The sequence below is a fragment of the Engystomops pustulosus genome, chromosome 2 (assembly GCF_040894005.1).
Source record: "Engystomops pustulosus chromosome 2, aEngPut4.maternal, whole genome shotgun sequence".
Classification (NCBI taxonomy): Eukaryota; Metazoa; Chordata; class Amphibia; order Anura; family Leptodactylidae; genus Engystomops; species Engystomops pustulosus.
The window spans coordinates 68,107,209-68,125,103 of NC_092412.1; the positions used below are offsets into that span (position 1 = coordinate 68,107,209).

General features: G+C 43.8%; 1 protein-coding gene across 1 annotated transcript; it reads right to left on the reverse strand.

Moving 5' to 3' along the window:
• Positions 1–534: 534 nt before the first annotated feature.
• On the reverse strand, positions 535–12,670 carry SPMIP11 (sperm microtubule inner protein 11). Its single transcript, XM_072135162.1, has 4 exons — positions 12,260–12,670; positions 11,689–11,796; positions 8,555–8,699; positions 535–3,136 (listed from the first exon to the last, which is right to left on the reverse strand). Exons 1-4 carry the CDS (start codon positions 12,606–12,608, stop codon positions 3,088–3,090), a joined length of 651 nt encoding a protein of 216 aa, XP_071991263.1. The 5' UTR covers positions 12,609–12,670; the 3' UTR covers positions 535–3,087.
• Between the last annotated feature and the right edge of the window lie 5,225 nt (positions 12,671–17,895).

Sequence of the window (17,895 nt, forward strand, 5' to 3'; positions counted from 1 at the left end):
TAGCATTTTAATTCTTCATTACAGTCTATGACATCAGCATTTTCCGCTAAGGGGAGCAACATTTTAATAACAACTAATTATACATTAGCTTATATTTTGAGTGCCCACTTGTATATGAATTATGCTGATTCCTGGAATACCCCTTTAAGACCTTTTTATACACAAGTTTTGTGAGTATTTACAATAAAAAAATGTTACAAATGATTGCAAACTCTGTTGCACTATTGGGGTCTTTTCTTTTCCTTTGGGAGTGAGAGCAAAAGTGTCCTGGAACCAGAAGTGGAGAGGTGTATCACCTAGGCTAGAAGATCACCTGTGAGATCAGCCACCCTAGCAGTGTGGACGCCGCCCAAGAGAAGTGAGATCGTAATAGGAGATTGCCTCTACTCTAGTGCTCTAGACTGGAGGTACAAAGGTACTGTCTTATCCTTATTATTCTGCAGTAAATTGGAACATTGGAGCACGTAGAAGTGGAAAAAACTTTTATTTATAAATGGGGAGTGTATGCAGATACAATAAGATAAGTACAATGACTGGTTGTTTCACGTTACTTAATTACTTTCTGCTCAATGACAAATACTATTACTAAGTCCATTGTGGGGTCTGTACTAACTACAGACATCATGATTTGAGAGAGTGAATATTAGGCATGTTGCTCATGAACGAGTCACGCTCACATCGCAAGTTTGCCTGAATGTCTATCAGTTCTGCTGTACACAATTTCAGTTGCCCCATAACGCGACGCTAGCGCACAGTGGGCGGGGCTCGGGCCAATCGCATATGCGTTTCCCGGGAAACGCATGCAATTAATAACCGGATCGCATGCGTTTCTCTGGAAACGCATATGCGATCGCCCCAAACTCCGCCCCCTGTGCGCTAGCGTCGCGTTATGAATGCGGCGCTAGCGGAACGTGTGAACGCACCCTTAGGGTTGTGCCACCATCTTGGATTTTTGTGTGAGATCCTGCAGATGAGATTTGTCTTGTTCCTGTAGCCACGCCCCCCGCACAGGTCTCACAGACTTTGATTCACTTCCTGGCAGGAGATTGTGAGAAGAAAGAAGCTGCAAACTACAAGCTACAAGGAGATAAGTGATCCGGGGGAAGGGGAATGCAGGCACATATCTGTGAGGCTGAGAACAGAGATGTAGCATAGCTGACTCTGTAATAGGCATCCAATGGATCTCATGCATCTCTGATTAGTGTCATCTTTCTCTAAGTGTCAGTGTGTTAGTACAGAAACAGATGAAGGTGTATATACACCTGTACCCTGATAATGTAACCACATTGTCACCCCACAGAACCAGAAGGATAATACAGTAATGTGTCTTCTTAGACAGTCCCACCCACACCCTGGGATTTTGCACTGAGCAGCCTAGAGAGTGATAGGAGATAAAACAGCAATAACACTGTAAAATTGTAAAGTAAGGGGTTAACATGATCTCTATTGTGTAACAATCACTACGGGATTGAGATGGGAGAATTTTCTTTTGTGGGAAAGCATTCAGGCTTTAAGCATTCAGGCAATTTTTGATGTGAGTAAATTGCATCACACTTGCTCGTGGGCAATAGGCCTCAGGGTAAGGCCCCTTCCACACTAGCGTTGCATTTCACGTCAGGGTGCAATGCGTGAAAAACTGACGTTTTTAGCTGCGTTTTTGTTCCATTTTTCCTTGGAAACATCTGCAATGTGTTCTTCACACACATATATATTGTTCTTCACATGCTATTTTATTTGCACCGTTCCGCGCGTATCTCCCGACAAGTAAGCAGATGTGCCGAACATCTGTAATCTATTCTTCACTGTGTTTTTCACTGCGTTTTTCACTTAAATGATCCTGTGTTCACTGTTTTTATTCTATTCTTCACTGTTTTTTTAATTAAATGCTCGATCTCGAGCAGGGGAATTATTCATGTCACCTAGCAACCCATCCATGTAAAACGCATTGCACTCGCATTGCACTTGCAATGCTTGCGAGTGCAATGCATTTTTGATGCGTCTCCATAGACTTGAATGGGGCGGGAAAAACGCGCGTGAAACGCAAAAGTAGAGTATGCTGCGATTTTGACGCGCGTCAAAACAAACACAAGCACGCGCGTGAAAAACCGCAAATGAGGAAAGACCCATTGGAAACAATGGGACAGAGTGCAATGCAAGTTCTGCGCGTCAAAAGCATTCGCAGAACTTGCGCGTGAAAAACGCTAGTGTGGAAGGGGCCTAAGGATTACACATTTGGGTCACTTTGTATCTTCCAACTGTCCAAAGAGAAATAGACTTCTCATTTAGTTTCTTTAGAGAAGATTTTCAAGAACTTTCTTCCTTTGTCTTCAGTAAAAATCCACACCATATGTTCAAGGGACTTTATTCTTAAGATTTTTTAGCCTCCCGTTGTTTTTAGCAAAAAACCTCCAGTGGAAAGATATGTGCAAAGAAACTAGGTGTAAACATTCTCAGGTTTTAGTTGTGTGATGGGGTGCTACTAAGTGTCCATTTTTGTGGTGTTTTTTTAATAACGTCATCAAAAATGACTAACACTTTTCAAAAATACAAACCATGTGTGCAATATACAATAAAGGTGTTGTGTAATAGCATCCTAAAGGCTGACTTCAATGAGAGTAACCAATTACCCTCCAAACACATCTCAGCCTAAATGAACTCGCTTCACATTGGTCATTGGCTTGGGCTACAGTGTCGGGGGGTCACAGGACCAGCTTCGGCCAATCAGTGGCTCCTTGGATTATGGGATGTCATTGCAGGTCTATGCAGTTTTAATGACCCTGAGCACATCTGGCCAACATCAAGTGCCTCATGGGAGCCTAAGGAGCGTACGTACACTTTTCCTTTTTGCCACTCCTCTCCACATGGCTTTTTATGGCTCCTTGTTAAACCCCTTCAAATTCAGAAGAGTTTGGTTCAGTTTCATCTGGTGAAGTGGCCTCTATAAGAATACACACACAAATATACTTTTCATCATTTCAATACATGATCAATTTCTATCTAAAAATATGAAATAAATGAAGGTAAGTTGGCACTCTCGGCCTATGCTGGAAGAAGTATTATCTGCTGTGGTCAGCCATTACTGGGAGCTCAGAACAAGCGGAATTCTTTATTAGTGATCGCCATCTGATCCACAAACCTGCAAAACAAGACATGAGTTCATTACATACATTCATGGCTTGTAGACAGGAGACCATATTGTTTTTTATTAACCTAAATTTTAATTACATTATTGTAGGTCCTGCACTCTCTCCTGACATGGCTGGTTTAGTAATTGCGTGTATTCGTCATGAGATATAACAGCACGGATGACTGGTCCTGGAGTAGCTATTCCATAAAGCCACTGGCTGTGATGCAGTAAGTCTTTTCACACTGTACTATTAAGTAGATCTGCAGCTTGGAACAATCTATATATAGTACCCCATCCTGTATTGATATATCAGCCAAATTTGTTTAGTAGGTGGGTTCTCCATGCAGTCGCACACCCATGCAGACATCAGGTGTGAGGAGACACTAAGTGTAGGGTTCTGCTTTGAAGCATTTGACTGCTCTCCATCTTGCTGCAAAAGTTGCTGACTGAGGCGAGAGGCTCAAATGAACTCATGACTGGTGCACCCCAGAGTCTGCTGCACCATACAGGAATAAACCTGGTGATGACAGGAAAGCTCTCGAATGGATGCAGTAGGAAAGGAGCCTCCATTACCAATGAGATTGACAAGGTAAAATTAAAAATATTTCTCCATTTATTATGCAGTTGATAGAACACAGCAGGTTACTGGATCCTGAGCTCCTTCTCAATATATTCTATTTCATTAGTGATTCCTGATCTGTCCATTTTTCTACACATTAAACAGTGCTACTCTTAATTATGATGGTATATAACACGACAGATCATGACTGATTATGCAGTCGGAGAAGAACGCTCGGTGAGATGGGATTTCCGGGACTGAACCTTGTATCGCTGGACTGAACTCACATGTGGGGGGATCAGTCTGGGAATTCCCTCCAGCGCATGGAGCGTTTTTTTTCTCTGACTGCACTCACTCTTGGGTTAAAGGACACTTTTTTTTGTAATTAAAGGAAAACTACCACTTAGACAGTCATGAAGTAAAGTAAATATACAAACAGCTTGGGTCTGGTCTTCATTACGCTTTAAATAGCTCTATCACGGTAAAAAAATTAGTGGCTCTCGGGAAATATTGAAGGGATATAGGACCACGCATGCGCAAGAATTCCGTGATAGAGTTATTTAAAGACATGCCCTGCTATGAAGGAGAAAAGCCTGAGCTGTAGTTTTCCTTCAGGCCGCGGTCACACGATCCGCTAGGCGTCCGTTCATAACGCGACGCTAGCGCACAGGGGGCGGTCCTCGGCCCGACCGCACATGCGTTAACAGGGAAACGCATGCGATTGATAAGCCGATCGCATGCGTTTCCCTGTTAACGCATGTGCGGTCGGGCCGAGGACCGCCCCCTGTGCGCTAGCGTCACGTTATGAACGGACGCCTAGCGGATCGTGTGACCGCGGCCTCAAGGACGACGCCTATAAGTCAGCAAGAGCCTGAAATACATGATATTAAATGACAAAAGACAATTAGCGGGTTTAGTATTTGAAAATCCAGCCCTTGTTATGCCAAGACAATGATAGAATTATTAATGCATTTCATAGGACAAACAATAGACTGTAAATGGACTTTGTTTTGTCTGGCTGGAGAGGATCTGTCTCCTGGCACATCTGTTTTAGTACATACTTGTATAACCCAAAAAAATAAGAATTCTGCATAGGTTTTCTGTAACTGCTGCTAATTTATGAGTAGATGTCCAAGAAGGTGTTAAAGGACACCTACGATCACAACGACTGATGGAGCACCGCTGTTACTCACATCCTCATTGCGTCCTCCTGTGGCGGCATCTGTAATTATCACATTATCAAGAAAAAGACGCACATTAGCCGCAGGCACTCAGGCTTACGTAACCTAAGCACCTCACTGCGCTTTTAATATATTCTGCCCTGCACTGCTAGAGTCCCGCCTTAGATGCAGATAGCCTTAGATGCAGATAGCCATAGATGCAGATAGCCATAGATGTCACCCAGCTCCCTGCAAATCTGGATACTTTCCTTGCAAAACCAGCAGTGCACGCAAGATTTGCACAGGGTGCTCAGGTGATGTACGCCTGCCTCCAGAAGCTGATTTGCATATTTATTTTTACATAAAGCTAACACTGGGGATAATTACTTAATATAGGGGCTCATGCACACAATGGGATTTGGGATGAGTCTCTTCAACAACTAACATATGTCCCCATTCACTTCTATGGGGTCCTGCACAAGGCTGTGGACTCCATGGCCCTGTGCATGAGGTGACTGCCCAAGATGCAAGATATAGTGCAGGTCCTATTCCTGCCCGGGCAGTATTTTTCAGTTCCCATCGTCGCTCAAGTGGTGCTCACCTGCTGATGACACATAGGATGCAATCAATGATCCACAAGAAACTGCACGTCCTGTGTGCAGGAAGCCTAACACAGTGCCGGGACTGAACTGATCCTCCAAAGTGAGAGGCTCTATGGATCTGCTCTCCACTTGGGCTAAAAGATGAGGATTCAGAAAAGAGGACTCTTAGGGTGCGTCCACACATTCAGTTTTTCAGATGCCGTTTTTTTTAAGCCAAAAGCATTTCTGGTTCATAATAACAAAAATGTTATACAACAACTGAGGAGAGGAGATTTCATGTGTTAACATCCACGTTAACATTGTGTTTTGTAAACTCAAATGTTACCAGAAATGTAATTGGGCACTTATCATCTCATCAGCTCCTCAAAATGCAATCTAAGTGCCACGTGTGAACATAGCCTGAGTGAAGCATCTGAAAAAGTAAAGGTGTGAACGCACCCTGTAAGGTTTCTTAGCTAAACAACCGCTACAATTGATTTTCTATTTGGCCAACATTACAGCTTACAGACGGCTATTGGTGTAGCCATCAAGGATTAATAATGTCAGCCCCATTCCCTAGAAGGTGTTATGTGCTCAGAGACGCAGCAAATATAATGTTATATATAGAGATTTCCTCTAAGTACCTCTACACTGGGAGCCCAGGTATATTGGTGGAGGCCATGGCATCTGAATGCTATTCACTGGTGCTCACACATGGCAATAACCCACAGAGCTGTTCTATAATTCATGGCTATAGTTCACTAGGAATGAATAATTTAGAGATCTGGGCGTCAGATCAGTGGCAGAGCTGAAACCGAGTGGACAGCCGTTAATGAATACATATTCAGCGAGGGCGTAGGCAGGCGATATTAACCACTACATGGCATGCGTGAACGTGGAGAATGGCATTGAAGTAGATTATTAGCAGAGCGTGGTGAATCCACTGGAACAAATGCAACTTCCACACATTATACCTTGTCTCCACGTGTTCATTATCAGCAGCTGCTTCTCTGTATGTGTGCGGCACAAGGAACGGGTACATGAGATTTTAGGCCTATTTAAGGGATAATGTGAGACTACATGCTGATTTACCCCGGCTCTACCATGAAGCTTGTGTGATTACATTAGTGACCGCCACATTGTACTGAGTGTATCAGGTCAGATCAGGACGGTTACATTATTTTTCTCTTTCCCTGGGAGATATTTTTTAGAAGAATAGAAGAACATTCCGCCAATATGATATGTATCCAATAAGGGCACGGCTTTAGGGCTGTCTTGGAGGAAGTGATATTAGGAAGTAATGTCCCTGCCCATGGGTCCTTGCGCTAAGCACATGTGCATAGAAGACTTTGCGGTCACATGACTTCTCAAATCTGATATTTAACAATTCTTCTGACCTAAGAAACACTTTTTTATATACTTAAAAATATATTATGAACATTGTGCGATATATGCATTCTGCACTGGCTGATGGGCACACTGTTAGGCCCCTTTCACATGGATGTTGTGGGGACATATATCCGGCCACAAATTTGTGCCTATGGTGCCCAGTCGTGGTACAGTGAGCACACACGAGTGTTGCTGTACCATGAATGGGAAAAAGATGCTCTATCTTTTCCAGTGCTTATGGCCAGCCCTATGCCTCGCTCTCCAGTGTGCAGCTGTATGCTCGCCCGGGCTATTGCTGGACGAGCATACGTCCATGTGAAAGAGGACATCGGACCCCAGTGCTACAATGGAAATGATTGACACCAACTGTGCCCGGCGCAGGGTTATAGTACTGTGGATAGCCCATATATATGGAATGACAACTATAGTACTATACGAACTATATGAAGAATAATAGTAGTAGTTATTTTCAGTGCCCATATATGCAGGATATGAGTAGTAGAGCAGTGGCCACACTGTATATACAGAAGTGTGGAATTACCTATCTGTGTGCATATATGCAGGACATGTGAAGCAATACATTAGAGTGCAGTGATGAAGACATTTCACTATTTGAAGTATTTTGCCAGTATAAAGCTTTGTAAATGGTGTATGTGGCCATGGGCCCTAAATAGCCACCCATATTATAATCTCTTAATGTATGTCATGAATACCTAAATGCAGGTCTTCTCCTATCTTAAAATTAACCTGTCAACCAGAATGTCATTTTTAGTTGGTGACGGGTTCCAGTAGCCTGTGCTATGCTGAATTTAAAAATACCTTTGTCAGCATTCTGGAACTTTTCAGTAGTTAATATATGTTTAATTCACATTACCTGCCAGCAGCATGTGGTGAGTCCTGAGGGAGGAGTAGCTGCAGCATGTATGTGCCTGTATCTTCCTATGCATTCTTACTCTCCTCCACACCAGAGAGCTGCATGAGTGTGGAGGAGAGGAGGATGCCACACACCGGCTTCAGCTGCCCCTCCCCCGGGACTCACCACATGCTGCTGGCAGGGAACCAGATAATGTGAATTAAATTAAACTACAGAATTCCATTAAAACTGATCAACAGGTTTTTCACAGTTTAAGGAACAATTTACAGAATGGCGGGGGTCTTAGCAGTAGGACCTGCACTGATCCCAAGAAGGGGGGCTGTTGCAGTTGCACCCCCAAATAATGGAGGGGCAGTTTGAGAATGCACACTGCTGCTTTATGCGCTGTCTTTGGCTCTGTTGGATGTAGAGAAGAACAGTGCTGACCTATCTCCGCCATAGATCACTAGGGCGTGAGCAGGGTGATTAATTTTTAGGTCAAGCTGGGTGCCCGGGGTGATCATATCTTTAATTTGTGGCACTCAGCAAATTCCGAAATGGCTTTGAAAGAAATACTGCTACTTATTATTGGGGCACTTTATAATTTGTGCAAGTATTGTATTATATGACTGACATTTTTAGAAAGAACAGAAACATATAGAGTCATTTTTGGTTTAAAAAAAACTTATATGCTGGGAAGATGAAACAGGAGCAGAGCAGGAACATGTTAAGCTAATGTTTGGCATCATAGTTGCCACACACATTACTGGCACACTTCTCAGGGCAGAAACATGAAATTCAACTGGTTTCTGCATTTAAGGTTATCCTGCATGAGGGATCTCCCATCTTCTTGTCTAGTTTTTAACAGAACCAACCACCACTCACCTTGTCATAGGACTGTTGATCATTGGGTATCGAGCACTCTGTAACCAAGGATAAACATTTTCAGCTTTTTCCTTAGGGTCTTCTGGCAAACACCAGCCATATTGTTGGGCTGAGGTCAAAGGCATTTTCTGTGTTTGTTTAGGGGCTGAAAGAAAAGTTTTAAAGTTTTTCTAAAATATAGTTACAAAAGTAATGAATATATACAAAATGGAAGTTTACAAGGATGTGAGCTGACGGAGACAACCTGTGCTCTCTGCTACAATGTAACAATGTGGATGTTGATTTGTTACATTGGGTTCTCCAAGCAGCTGATAACGGCCTTATATATGTGTAGTTTATGGCCCCATTCATTACAATGGGCAATATGTCCATCCAGCAAAGCAGGCCATAGGGCCCAATCTATAATCTATATATTCTTTAATGTCACAGATAGCTCATGTGTGTATTGAGCCTTACTATTACTAGCACCAAAGAACAGATAGCCTAGTCTATATTACTATAATAATAACTTTAATCTTCAGTATATATTAAAACTAATATGCATATATATGCAACACACCATCACATAATACCTTCTATAGAAGGAAACAATCCCTTATGTCAGTGATGGCTAACCTATGGCACTGGTGCCAGAGGTGGCACTCGGAGCCCTTTCTGTGGGCACTCAGGCCATCACCAGAGATGACTCCAGGCATCTTCCTGCAGTCCCAGGCAGCCCAGGACTTGCTGTGCACAGAGCTATTTTAAAGTGACAGCGCTCCCTGGGACTATTTTCTGCTTTATTGGTGTCCTCAGGGGCTGGTATCAATGAAAACTGTGACAGAAAAGGGAGTATAAATCACAAATTGAATTTCTGTGTTGGCACTTTGTGATAAATAAGCGGGTCTTTGTTGTAGTTTGGGCACTCGGTCTCTAAAAGGTTCGCCATCACTGCCTTATGTGATCACCAATACCTTAAACTGCTCAGAACACAGGCAGCACATGCCCTCTGCAGGCTACTGTGAGTATGACAGCCTTAGGTCGGTGACACATTACGTTTTAGAACACATTGAAAAAATGTATGTTTTTTTTTTTGTTTTGTTTTTTTGTAATGTTTGGTTTGCGTTTGCATTTTCGAAAAGCAATGCTTGATGTGCTTTGTACATCTAGAGTACATCTGTGTCTCCTGGAGTATGTACAAATGCAGTATTTTGTTGTTTTTTGGATTTCTTGTTCACCCTGCTGTTTGGGAATGTGATTGGATGTGTTTCAAAACACACACCACGAATGCTGTAATTTTTTTTAAAAAAAGCCATCAAAATCGCACCTCATAAACGCAGACCTTAGAAAAAACGATCAACAAGACACATAGTTAAGACACTAAATCAAAAATCTCATTTGAAATCAAAGGAATCAAAGATAATGGGGCTTATTTACTGAGGCCCCTTCCACACTTGCGTTGCAGATCACGTCAGAGTTTGATCAGGGTTTAGTCAGTGAAAAACGCACATTTTGCACCAGAGTGCAATCAGTTTTCAGTCAGAGTTTGTTCAGTGTCTCAGTTTTTCACGTGCGTTTTTGATGCAATTTCAATGCGTTTTTCACGCGCAGAAAATGCACGTGAAATAGACTCAGGACTGTGCTCTATCTTTTCTATGGCAATTGCTGAGTGAAAAACGCATTGCACTTGCACTTGCATGTGTCTCAGAGTGCAATGCGTTTTTGATGCGTCTCCATAGACTTGTATGGTGCGTTTTTCACGCGCGTGACTTGCAAAAGTAGAGCATGTCGAGATTTAAACGTGCGTTAAAAAAAACCGCGCGTGTGCGTGAAAAAAAATGCAAGTCTGAACCCATTGGTTACAATGGGTCAGAGTGCAATGCAAGTTCTGCGCGTCAAAAGCACGTGCAGAAAACGCACGTGAAAAACACAAGTGTGAAAGGGGCCTAAGGGTCCCACGGCCATATTTTCGTTGGGTTTTCCGACTTTTCGAGGGATCGCGCCTCGGATTGTGTCGCACGCAATTGGATTTTGCCGCATCGGCGCCAGCTTTCATGCAGCAGAAATCGGGGGGCGGGCCGTCGGACTATCCGACAGATTCAGACAAATAGCGGGCTTTAACTTTGAATTTGTGTCGCAAGATCAAGAACTTACATGCAGTGGGAAGAAGAAGGTTTACTCCGGCGGACCTGAGCGGGGAAGCAACAGATGCAGGATAGAGGGCGCACTCACGTAGTGAAACACGGTAGCGGTGCATTGGAGTCATGGAACGCACCTCAGGGATCGCGCAGGGACCGGGTAAGTAAATCTGGCCCAATGAGTTTAAGATTGGAATAAAAAATGCAATGGAAAAACTCCACCGAAATGTTACGTGTGACACCGGCCTCAGGGATTTAAAAATGTGGCCATGGGTCAATCATGAAATCAGACAATGGTGCACATGTCTGCTTAAAGGAAACCTACCACTTCTGAAGGTAGGTATGAGATACAAACACCGGGCACCAGCTCAGGGTGAGCTGGTGCCGGTGCTTAGTCTCGTTAGTGTTAAAACCGCGGTATCGCGGTTTTAACACTTTTGAAACTTTCTAGCAGAAACTGCTTCGGCGCTTCGTGCACACGATCGTGCGCGCGCCTACATTGGAAACGCCGCAGGCGTTGCGCGCGCACGGTCGCGCGCAGCGCCGAAGCAGTTTCTGCTAGAAAGTTTCAAAAGTGTTAAAACCGCGATACCGCGGTTTTAACACTAACGAGACTAAGCACCGGCACCAGCTCACCCTGAGCTGGTGCCCGGTGTTTGTATCTCATACCTACCTTCACAAGTGGTAGGTTTCCTTTAAAGGAAACCTACCACTTAGAATGGCAGGGGTAAGCTGTAAGTACCGAGCACCAGCTCACCCTGAGCTGGTGCTCGGTACTTACAGCTTACCCCTACCATTCTAAATGGTAGGTTTCCTTTAAATTCCATATGCCTGGTCTCTGGTTTCCAGGGAAATATATGATGTTTCAGGACTCTGACAGCTACATGTTCCCTTCCACTCATGACTAGGAACATGCATACTTTATGTACAAATCTACGCCAGATGTGGAGGCAGGTCCTGCATTTATCAAAAGGTGTCTGAATCGTATATGTATAGGGCACTTCTGGAATTACTTACTTCTGAGATGTTGGTGGCGTCTTACTAATTCCTTATACTTCTCATAACTAATATAAGGAGAACTGGGGTCAGGAGGAGGAAGTTTGTATCCATGTTTTTCATTTTCTCCTGCAAAATCAATAATACATCAATAATCACAAATATGAACCCAACAATGTTTCCTGAAATGAAAAGGTAAAACTCTTCTAGTTGCCCATGTAAACCAATCAAAGCTCAGATTTAAGTTTAAAAACAGTCGTGGGTAAATGAAAGCTCATCTCTGATTGATTGCAACTAGAACAGTTCTGCTCTTTAAAACGTCTGATTAATTCCCCCATACAGTCTATATATATACTGTATATCAGTGCAGGAACATAAAGCACCTGTCCATAAGGCATTATGCACATGGTGCTGTTATCATGACGTTTTGAATCAAATTCACTTAGAATAGGAATAAAGGAAGACACATGAGAATACATGTACTATAGTACACCATCTATACATACACGGGGCACATGACAAGATCATGGCCCCTAGCTGTAGGGAAATGTAGGTGATAGATGACTGGATCTAGAAGTCGTGATCCACTCACCAGTGATCTGCGCTGCCCGCAGGGGATCCTGGTGCCCGGGGCCTGTGATCTGCCCCCCGGGGATCTGCGCTGCCCGCAGGGGATCCTGGTGTCCGGGACCTGTGATCTGCCCCCCGGGGATCTGCGCTGCCCGCAGGGGATCCTGGTGTCCGGGACCTGTGATCTGCCCCCCGGGGATCTGCGCTGCCCGCAGGGGATCCTGGTGTCCGGGACCTGTGATCTGCCCCCCGGGGATCTGCGCTGCCCGCAGGGGATCCTGGTGTCCGGGGGCAGTGATCTGCCCCCCGGGGATCTGCGCTGCCCGCAGAGGATCCTGGTACCCGAGTCGTGTTATTCCGAAGAAGGCCATGCTGGTGCTGATCACCGCCAGGACGCGTCGCCGGTTACCATAGTGATTAGAGGATCCGGGCGGAAGGAGCCCTGACAATGGAGCGCAGAGCCCTGTGATAGGGGAGGAGCAGGACTAGCACTTTATCACCTCAGTGCCGCACCTACAATATATTATAAGGGCCTTCAGATCTCCGTTATTCCAGTACTGTCTTTGTAGGTAAATACAAAAGTCATTGGTGTTACAATCCCATCTACATTAGTCTCCTCTTTCCTTCATTGAAATCCAGGTCAAATATTACATAAAAATCGAGTGTCTTTCAGATTTTTATCCTAGTGTAGTATCCGAACGTTACTCTGCCGCTGTTTTATGGATAAGTCGCAGGACACAGGTCTGCCTGGGACACAGGACAGGTCACTTATCAGGAGCTGGTTTCACCCCTACCCACTGATGCCCTTTTACGTTTCCATTTTTTGCTCCCCTGCTTTAAAAATATGTAACTTATAATTTTCGGAGCTTTCTAAGGCTATATTCACACTGCCGTTGCCCGCCCGTACTGTACCGTAGCGGGCAACGGCAGTGTACGGGGAGAGGAGGAGGAGGTGAGCGCAGCTCACCCCCGCCCCTCTCCATAGCAACCTATGGCGCACAGCCCCGTATTACGGGAAAAGATAGGACATGTCCTATCTTTTTCCCGGGTACGGAACGGTACGGTGCCGCATGTGTGCTGCACCGTACCGCTCCCGTAGGGTGCCGTGCTCCCATAGGAGTGTATGGGGGACGTATATCGGCCGTATATACGTCGGCCGTATATACGTCCCCCATACGTTCGTGTGAATGTAGCCTTAGGGTTTGTTTTTTTGTGTAACAAATTGTAATTCCTATTGGCGGTATGTAAAGGAAAGGTAGATCCGGTGGTAGGTGCATCTAACGTTTTAGGGCTAATCCTTGACTCCCCTCTATCCTTTCTAATCTTTAATCAGAGGAATATGCAGATTTTCTAAAGAGGCTACTGGGGGAGTGGAGTAGCTGGAGCTGAGGCTACACGGCACGACTACTTCACGCCCCAGTAGCCTCTTTGATCCTCCTACCCAGACATCTGCAGCGCACAGTTCCTCTAATCCATGAAGTTCTTTGCATGCGCTTTGGAGCCGAGATCGCGCAGCCATTGGCCTATGTTTTGCACATAGACAGAACTCCGGCTTCACGTACGAGTGCGTACAGCTCCAAGGAGCTGCAGATGTCTGGGTAAGAGGATCAAAGAGGCTAATAGGCCATGGAGTAGCTGTGCCATGTAGCCTCAGCTGCAGCTACTCCACACCCCAGTAGCCTCTTTATAAAATGTGCATATTACTCTGATTAGATTAATATGATTAGAAAAGATCAAGGGGAGTAAAGTATTAGCCCTAAAAAGGGATATCCTTACATATGTTAGATGCACCTACCACCGGATCCGTAGCAGTAGATCCGTAGTGATAGGTTCCATCCCATGTACTGGGAAGCGGGCAAAAAAATTCCAAATGAAGGAATTTTTAAAAAAATTGTTTTTCATTGTTTTCGGGTGGCCCTGTTTTTACAGCTGTCCTCTCCAAATGACAGCTCCCCTTTGCTCTTTGGGTTGGTGCAATTACAAGGATTCCAAATCTATAGAGGTTTTATTAGATTTTTAAAAATAAAACATTTCTCATTTTGACATATTCTGGTACTAATAAATAAATACTTTGGCGTATGGACCTTTGCCAGATGTGATGATGTTTACAATGATATCATTCAGAGGTGGCACAAACATCAAGAGCTTGCACACAGAACGCAAACGCTTCATAAATTGGCACCATAGACTTTAAAGCAAACCAGTCAGCAGATTTGTGTCAATAATGAACCATTTAAGTCCATAACGAGGTATCTCTCCCATTGGGATATCTGTTTCTCTATGTCCTTTCATGACAAATCTATTGAACTGAATAAGATAAGCAGATCAGTTTTGTGTATAGACATGTCTTTTTGATTTCTTAGTTTGCAGATGTAATGTAACAGGTCAGGGCCCTCACCATCTGTACACAAGTCTTTACTTTCCAGCCCTGGCTGTTAGTATTCTTAATAATAACAGGAAACTGTCAATCATCCAGCACTTTTTTGGCTACAGTACAAATAATTCAAAAGTACTAAGAAAACACATAACTCATATTCTTCCAATTTAAACATGATGACACCAATGCCTATGATATTGAAAATTAGAAAAAACAAGCAAACTTCTAACCCTTCAATTCATCCCTCTAATTTCTCATAGGTGCCAGAAAATATGTTTCCCATTTACATCAACAGAATCAACTGTTTCAGCTGCTAACAGCAACAGTGGTAATAATAATAATTCTTTATTTATATAGTGCACACAGATTATGCGGCGCTGCACAAAGCATGTCAAATTGGTCCCTTTCCCCAACGGGACTCACAATCTAAACAACCTAACAGTATGTTTTGGAGTGTGGGAGGAAACCGGAGGACCCGGAGGAGACCCTCGCAAACACGGAGAGAACATACAAACTCTTTGCAGATGTTGACCAAGGTTGGGAATCGAACCCAGGACCCAATCGCTGCAAAGCAGAAATGCTACTCAATCAGCCACTGTGGTAGGACGATTCTCTAGTCGGTAAGGCCGCGGTCACACATACTGCTAGGCGACCGTTCATAGCTTCCAGAGAAACGCATGCGATCGGCTTATCAATCCCTGGAAACGCATGTGCGTTCAGGCCGAGGACCTCCCCCCGTGCGCTAGCGTCGCTTTCTGAACGGACGCCTAGCAAAGTCCATCATTTTTATTATTCCATCTCCTAAACCAGTTACTATTAATGAGTGATAGTCGTCTGTGTACGAGATAGCTGCTAATGGCTGTCTGCTGCCCAGGTGTCATCAGAAGGTGAGCACCACTCAAGTTACATGACAAGAATAAAAGACTGGATGGGGCGCAATATGGGCAGGAATAAGACCTGCTTTATCTTTTACGTCTCTGGCAGCCATCGCATGCACGGGGCTGTGGAACCCCATTATACATGACCTTATACAAGTGTATCAGCTACCGTTAGAAAAAAACTGCTTGCACCAACCCCAAGTCATTTGAGGGTGGGTTCAAATGTGGCAGCTAGGGTGGTGCCATACGTTCCCGTTTTTATTCCGTTTTGCAACAGAATCAAAGAGCACTCGGAGGGCCTGCGGACGATCGCATATACATTCAGTGGCCGGTGTCTTGCATTTACACAATACTAGAAACCCAGCGCTGATTGCCTATTGTGTGCGTTTGCATGCAAACGCATATGTGCTTGTCCGCGGGCCACCCCAGTACGTTTTGATTCCGTTACAAAACAGAATCAAAACGGGAATGTATGGCACCACCCAAACAAATGCATTTTCAAACAAATCAGAACAGCTGAGAAGAGATTTGCCTTGTCAATGCAATGTTAACACATGTTTGTTAATACTGTGTTTGCGCATGCAATAACATTGCATTAACCCCTTCACGCTCCGCGGCGGATATATCCGCCACGGAGCGCAGTGACTTAGCGCTCAGTGGCGGATATATCCGCCACGGCGCCTATGCCGGCTCGGCTCTGGATCAGAGCCGAACCGGCATCGGGAAACACGGGGTGCCGGCTGTAACTAATAGCCGGCACCCCAGTGTAACACCCGCGATCGGAGTTGTCTCCGATCGCGGGTGCTTAACCCTTTAGATGCCGCGGTCAGCGCGACCGCGGCATCTAACAAGCATCTGGGGTGTCTTTCCCCCACGATCGGCCCCCCCGAACCGTTTTCGGGGGGCGCCGATCGTTGCTATAGTAACTCTGGGGTCCGATCTGGACCCCAGAGTTACTAGCAAGAATTGCCAGTAAGATGGCGTCTGTGACGTCATCTTACTGGCAAAGTGCCAGCCTATGCAAGTGCATAGGCTGACACTGATAATACTCTGCAATACATGAGTATTGCAGAATATTATCATGAACAAGCAATCAGAGGATTTCTTGTTCATGTACCATGGTATAAAAGTAAAAAAGTAAAAAAAAAAGTTATTCAATAAAAAAATAAAGCCATAAATCACTAAAAATGCCCCAAACCCCCAAAACATATAAAGAGACATATAACTCAAAAAAAAAGTCTAAATCATAACACAAACCCCACATATATAGTATCACCGCGTCCGTAACAACCCGTAGAATAAAAGTAAATCATTATTGAACCCCCACGATAAACGCCGTAAAAAAAAACTGTTATAAACCCTCCAAAAATTATGATTTTTACCTTTTCAATCCCACAAAAAATGCTATAAAATGCGACCAAAAAACCATATGTACTTAGACATGATACTGGTGCAAAGTACAACATGTCCCGCAAAAAACAAGCCATCAACCAGCTCCGTAGCCAAAAACGTAACAAAGTTATGCCACTTGGAAGACGGCAATACAAAAATTATAGATTTTTCCCCACATTAGGGTTTTGTTTGACAAATTTAGTAAAACGTAAGAAAATATATTCATGTCTGGTATCCCCGTAATCGTATCAACCCATAGAATAAAGCTAACATGATTATTAGTCTATACGGTGAACACCAAAAAAAAAAAAGTCAAAAATCCAGTACAGAATTGATGCTTTTCTACTCCTGCCCTCAAAAAAAGTTCCTAAATTTTCAACAATAGGTGATACCAACCCCAAAATGGTAACAATGGAAAAAGCATCTCATCCCGCAAAAAAAATGCCGTCACATGGCCCCAATAACGAAAAAGCGAAAATTTTATAGCCTTCAAAAGGGGCCAATGAGGAAACTAAAATCCTGGCAGCTGCAGCGCCCTCCTTCCCTTCTGCGTCTCGCTGTGCGCCCATAAAACAAGTCACAGCCACATGTGGGGGGTCTTTGTACTCAGGGGAAATTGCAGAACAAATTGTATGGTGGGTTTTCTCTTTTTATATTTTGGAAATGTGTAAATTTTAGTGCTAAATGAACGTATAAGGGAACAATATGACCATTCTAAATTTCACCTCCATTTTGATTCAATTACTATGAAGATCTCAAGGGGTTAACAATCTTCGTAAAAGCTGTTTCTGATAGATTGAGGGGTGCAGATTTGAAAATGGGTAGATTATATAGGGGGGTTTGATGCTAAATATGTAAAATTTCATTCAAAACTGTATTTATCCCCAAAATAGTCAATTCTGAAAATCCGGAAAAGCGATATTCTATTTGTAAGCCGCGTGACATCAAAATAAATTATCCAGACATTTCAGAAATTATGAAAATGTAAAGTAGACAAATGGGAAATGTTAT

Bases quoted from the DNA above. Each gene is read 5' to 3' on its own strand.
- SPMIP11 (XM_072135162.1), bottom strand. From the start codon at position 12,608: ATGGCCTTCTTCGGAATAACACGACTCGGGTACCAGGATCCTCTGCGG. The intron at 11,797-12,259 runs GTGAGTGGATCA...TTGATTTTGCAG, and splicing joins GCGGGCAGCGCAGATCACTG to GAGAAAATGAAAAACATGGA. The intron at 8,700-11,688 runs GTAAGTAATTCC...CTTTTCTTTCAG, and splicing joins ACGCCACCAACATCTCAGAA to CCCCTAAACAAACACAGAAA.